We start from the raw sequence: 6474 nt of genomic DNA, 5'->3' as shown, positions 1-6474 counted from the left end.
CAGCAGCGGCAGCAGCGGCAGCAGCGGCAGCAGCGGCAGCAGCGGCAGCAGCGGCAGCAGCGGCAGCAGCGGCAGCAGCGGCAGTAGTAGTAGCAGTAGTATAGACGTCGCACAGTATACAATATCATGAGGTTGTTAATTAAAGATAATTTGTCTACCGGGGGTTTGCACTGTCTGTCAAGTCACAACAAGGACCTCAGACAGACAGTACTTTAAGCAATATGCGTGCAGTTCCAAGTAATATTGACTTTTGCAATACACCTAGATTGTAGGGTATTTCTAAAGTTTTCAGATGTTTTCTCGGGTTAAGTAGTAGTGAACCCAATGCTCCAATGACAATAGAGGTAACCTTTATATTTGACTCTCGTAGCTGTCATATCTTAGCGATCTCAATTCTCAGGCCTCCATATTTATCTGCCTTTTCTCTTTCTTTCATGATGACATGTTGATCTCCTGGCACTGCCACATCAATTATTAGACACGCTTGTTTGTCCCTCCTAAAAGTTACTATATCCAGCCTTTGGTGCTCTGATACCTTGTCTGTCTGAAAGTCAAAGTCCCAGAGGATTGTTGCCTTCTCTTTTTCGTCCATTACCTTTTCCAGTGTATGTTGGTACCAAGCACCCATAACCTCATGTTCATACCTATGGCATAGTAGCCAGTGGAGGTTTGGGGCTACCTTGTTGTGCTTGTACTCTTTCTGCACAAATTATCATTATTATTTACCATCATCATCATTATCATCATTCTAGAACTCCCAGAATAAAAATGTAAACACCTGAAAGACTTTCCCTCTTCTTCAATGTTAAAAGTAAAGAAGCTCAAAAAGATCGATCACATTTCAGACTAATTGTCATAGTAAATGACTGATGCCTTCCTTTTCCTGTCTCTGTCACTTCACTCCTTTTCTCTATGGTTAAGAGAGTGAAGGTGCAGGGCTCAGTAGTTAGGGGTATTTGGCCCATTATCATAAAGTCATGAGTATGATTCGCTGCAGCATGCTGTGTTTTTAAGCAAGGTACTCTACTTCACCTTGCTGCAGTCTACTCGGTATTTGTGCATTTATTTTATGAGCAGACTGTTTGTTGATCAGATAAACAGGAGCTTCGTTGTCGTAACCAACAGAATGTCATTTCTTTTTAAATAGTGAAAGAAAAGGAAATGTTCCATATTGTAAGGCAAAAATGTCATGTGTTTAGTATAAGCAGTGACAGCTAAGATGAAATAATTGCTATTCTGTCATGTATTCACCCTCGACTCACGCTCAGTTTGATAACAACAGCTTGCGCATTGGTGTTTATCTGGGGGCTTGGCCTCCAGATCTGTGAGACCTACAAATGCTGCTGTTAGGACAGGATTAACACCCATAGTGACCCTAATGACTAAAAAGATTTTCCTGTCTCTGTATAGGATCTTTTTCTTTCAACCACTTGAAGGTTTATTTTGCTCCAGTTCACTCAGCTGGCCAAAATGAGTTGTAGCTGTAATTCAAAGGGGCCAGCCTTGTCATATTATGTGTGAGGCTGAATTTCCCTGAGAACTACATTAATGGTATGCATGTCTGTGGAGTACTCAGCTACTTGTGAGTTAATTTTATCCTCATGTGGTAATGAAAAGTGAAAATTACACCCGATATTTGTTGTGTCTATTAATCAACTTTTCTTTGGAACTATGTATCTACTGTCACTTTCTCTCTTTCTCTTTCACTTCCTCTGTGTCCCTCCACTCTCTCCTACTTTTAATTTAACAATATGTGTATGTATCTATATGTCTACTTTTCTTGCAGTGTGATAAACATTTAAAAACACAAAACGAACACCATCACCACTCACTGTCTCTCTCACTCTCCCTCTTTCTCTCTCACTCTCTCTTTCTCTCTCACTTTGCCACTCACTTCTTCCTTTGCGGTAAGTGTGACACACACCACAAGTACAGATGTACAAAAACGAGTTGGCGTATTAATATTATTGATAATAATAATAATAATAATAATAATAATAATAATAATAATAATAATAATAACTTCTGGCTGAAGTGTTTGACAGAAGTACACCAAAATTTTGCTGCATCTTGAGTTGATGTCATCCAGAACCCAGAGCAAATGCTTGCCTGGCTGACCGAAGGAACAACATACCTTCTACCAAAAAGCTGAAGACATGAAAAATCCAAAGAGCTACTGACCAATAACATGTCTCAACATCACCTACAAGATCCTCACATCCATACTAACTGAAGGAATATACACTTTCCTTGAACAGAGGTCTATCCTTCCACAAACTCAAAATGGTTGTAAAAGGTATTTTTATGAATGCAAAGATCAATTACTCATAACTAAAATGATTGTAGAGAATTGCCGGAACAACAAGAAGAATCTGAGTATGGAATGGACAGACTACAGGAAAGCATTTGATAGTGTCCCACATAATTAGCTGCTCAAGGCCCTTGAGATATATAAGATCTCTCCAGTCAACTCCAAATTCTTACAAGGTATCATGGCCAAGTGGAATATACATCTTCTTCTAAACCATAGTAATGGGATGAGTCAATCTAACATCAACATAGAATGAGGCATCTTTCAAGGTGACTCCTTCTCCCCATTACTCTTTTGCATGGCACTGATTCCACATTCAAATGAACTGAGTAACACCAGGTATAGATTGAAAGTGTATAATACTATAGTAAACCATCTGTTTTATATGGATAATCTATGGTTATTTGCTAGAAATGACGAAGAGCTAGTAGGACTGCTAAAGAGTTCAGCAATGACATCGGGATGGAGTTTGGCTTTGATAAGTATGCTAAAGCAACTTTTGTAAGAGGCAAGCTCAGGCAAACAGTTTCCATTAAATTAGATACTGACACTACAATTAGCTGGACCCACAAGGAAGTTATAAATACCTGAGGATAAACGAAGGAGAAGGTATACAACATGCTACTATGAAGGAAAAAATAAGAAAGGAGTATTACAGGAGAGTAAGACTCATACTAAAAACTGAACTGAACTTCAAAAATCATCAATGCCATTAATACCCCGAACAGAATAAAACAAGTGGTGGAACCAGAAGCTTCTGCACAGACAGTATATACTTTGAGGCTGAAATGCTGATGTAGACCAAGCAGCAACCCATCAGTGGCTGAGAAGTTCAGGACTGAATGCAGAGATTGAAGGTTTCATATTGGCGGCACAAGATCAAAGCTTGCTTACCAAAAACTACCAGGATAACATTCTTCAAAATGGTTCTGTCTCTAAATGCAGATTTTGTGATACATTTGACAAAACAATAGACCATCTCATCTCAGGATGTCCTTTGCTGACACCAAACGAATACAAAAATCGCCACAATGAGGTAAGACAGTATTTACATTGGAAAATATGTTGATACTACAAAATCAACACTCCTGCTTACTGATATGAACATCATCCTGAGCCAGTCATTAAAGGTAAAAATGTTACTATCCTCTGAGATTTTCCAGTCAACACCAATGGAATAATCCAGGCTAATCAACTAGACATAATTATTAAAGACAGTGAAGAAAATACTTGTACACTAATAGATGTAAGTGCTCCCATAGATAAAAATATATCCGTAAAGGAATTTGACAATTTAAGTAAATATAAGAACCAGAAAACTGAAATACAAAAGATGTGGCATCTTAAAACGAGAACTGTCCCTATTATTGTGGGTGCCCTAGGTATGATAAAAACAGGACGTCAGAAACATCTAGATAATATCCCAGAAGAACCATGTCTCAGAGAAATCCAAAAGATTGTGTTAACAAGTACTTCCCACATCCTTAGAAAAACCCTGTAACTTTAAATGTCTGTGTTGTATTACATAAAGATATTTCAATACTGTCCCTGCTACTTCTGTCCAAGCTTTCAGTCATACTGTAATATCTCTTATCCTTCACTCACTCTAGGATGCTGGGTGTGTCTCGGCAACTGATTGTAACAAATATGCAGATTAAAAGTAAATAATAATGATAATGATAATAATAATAACAATAATAATAATAATTGTTTCAAATTTTAGGACAAGGCCAACAATTTCTAGAGAGGAGGTAAATCAATTACATTGACTTAAATGATACTTATTTTATCAATGCCAAAAGGACGGAATGTAAGGCAAAACATTTTGAATGAGGAATATATTTGATTAAACTGAAAACCAGTACTTGCATAGGAGGCTATTTTAATAACACTAAAATCATGAAATATAAAGTTGATCCTAACAGGATTTACAGTCAGAATGTGACAACAAGGGTCAAATCAATATTTCTTCATCCTGTTTCTGTAAACTTCCATTTCAAAATACTTTCAGTCCAGTTATCAACCTTTCTACAGTCAACATTTACTTCAACAAGCTGTACCACTACATGTAACTGTGAAAAACATCAAATTAATAAGTTGCATCCTTACCTGACACTGTAGAAGACTCAACTCTTGAAATCTGGGAATACTGTTCTACTACCCTTCTTGAATGTACTAATTGCTCAGAAGTTTTCCTTTCAAAAATCCTCATTTCATTTTTTGTATAACTCAAACATTGTTTTAATTCCTGGAAAATATTTTCCAAAATTAAATATGTATAAATATTAAATCTGTGCAAAATTTAGTTCATAAAGTTTTGGTGACTGAGCATATATATGCTCAGTCACCAGGGATGTTATCAGCTGCAAGCATTTTACTGAATTTCTGTTATCTTTTATTTGTTTTACTGTGGCCATACTGGGAAACCACATTGAAGAATTCTTATTCAAATGTTTTGACCCCAAACTTATTTCATTTTTTTTTTTTTTGTGCATGGTACTTATTCTATGAGTCTCTTTTGCTGACGCGCTAGGTTACGGAGATGTAAACACACTAGCACTGGTTGTCAAGCAGTGGTGGGAGACAAACACAGGTACACACACACACACACACACACACACATACACACACACACACACACTGTCTACCAAATCCACTCACAAGGTTTTGATCAGCCTTGTGAGTGGTTGGTTATAGTGGTTGGTTATAGTAGGAGACACTTGCTCAAGGTGCCACACTGTGGGACTGAGCTTCTTACTACACAGCCACATCTAGACCTACAACATCTTATTCTACATTGTCTTAGCTGGTTGTCTCAATGAATGAGGTGCCAGATAATCTTGGAGTATGGGAATGTCATCTATTTTATTCAAGAGAGATTAACCTTTCAATTTAGTGTTTCTTTCAGGAGAGAGTTACTGGAAAGTTGTTTGAATCCAGTTATAACTTAGTATTCTGTACTGTGTTTATGAAAAGGACTTCTTTTTCATTATTTACAATTAACGGATATTTGTCCTTATCTTGTTTGTTGTTAACACAACATTTTGGCTGATATACCCTCCAGCCTTCATCAGGTGTCTTGGAGAAATTTCGAACCTGGGTTCTCATTCCTAAGGTATTTTTCGATGTTATTATTATTGTTATTGTTATTATTATTCAGGTCACTGCCTGGAATTGAACTCAGAATCTTGGGGTTAGTAGCCCACAAGAGCGCAGGCTACTAACCCCAAGAACCCAGGTTCAAAATTTCCCCAAGACACCTTATGAAGGCTGGAGGGTATATCAACCAAAACGTTGTATTAACAACAAACAAGATGAGGACAAATATCAGTCAATTGTAAATAATGTAAATAATGTACATAATTCCTCATCACTTAAATATAGAACTGGACTTCTTTTCCGTGGTGATTTATCTCCCTGCCAGTGATACAAACAAGAGTGCATTTAGTACCAAAGCCAACATGAGAGTTTCTCTTATGGTATCTACTGCAGTATAGCTTGTTCTAACAGAACATTCACATTTAAGTGAGGATAAATATTACCTCATGGTGTTAATACTGACTCAGTCACTAATATATATTTTTTAACAAGTTCACTGACTAATCACGAAACCAGCAATTGTTTTTCCATATATTGCTGGTGGGGATATGAGATACAGGAATAGGATAAAGGTTCAAATCTAGTTAAAGTTAAGTATATTGTTGTTTCATTTACCATTGTCTACAGATGCCTACTTCAATATCTTTATATCTCATCATGAACAATTATTATAAGTAAATATAAACACAAGGACATGCAAGGTTGTAAGGATGCTTAGAAATAGGTGAGGGTTAGTAACAGAAGCATCAGGTCATAGATAATTTGCCTCAACAAATTTCATCCAACCCATGCAAGCATGGAAAAGTGAATTGCTTTAACAATGAAGATGATGAGGATGATGATGGTGGTGGTGGTGGTGGTGGTGGTGGTGGCGATGATGATGATGATGATGATGATGATGGCAGAGGTGATGATGGCAGTGGTGATGATGGTAGAGGTGATGGTAGTGGTGCCGATAGTGGCAGTGGCAATGGTGACAGGGGCAATGGTGGCAGAGGTGATGGTGGCAGTAGTGATGGTGGCAGAGGCAGGGGTAGCTGTAGCAACAGTGGTAGTTGGGGTGG

The 6474-nt window shown here is 37.6% G+C and overlaps 1 protein-coding gene across 2 annotated transcripts in view; it reads right to left on the bottom strand.

The window, feature by feature from the left end:
* LOC106871796 (kinesin-like protein KIF25) overlaps window positions 1–6474 on the bottom strand; it is a 505449-nt gene that overhangs the window by 427345 nt on the left and 71630 nt on the right. For both annotated transcript variants that reach the window (XM_052967307.1, XM_052967306.1), the window contains exon 3: window positions 4421–4559. In XM_052967307.1, the coding sequence (XP_052823267.1) occupies window positions 4421–4559 (139 nt within the window). The remainder of the gene's footprint in view (window positions 1–4420; window positions 4560–6474) is intronic.

The sequence above is a fragment of the Octopus bimaculoides genome, chromosome 4 (assembly GCF_001194135.2).
Source record: "Octopus bimaculoides isolate UCB-OBI-ISO-001 chromosome 4, ASM119413v2, whole genome shotgun sequence".
Lineage (NCBI taxonomy): Eukaryota > Metazoa > Mollusca > Cephalopoda > Octopoda > Octopodidae > Octopus > Octopus bimaculoides.
This window is presented reverse-complemented; position numbering and strand designations above follow the sequence as displayed.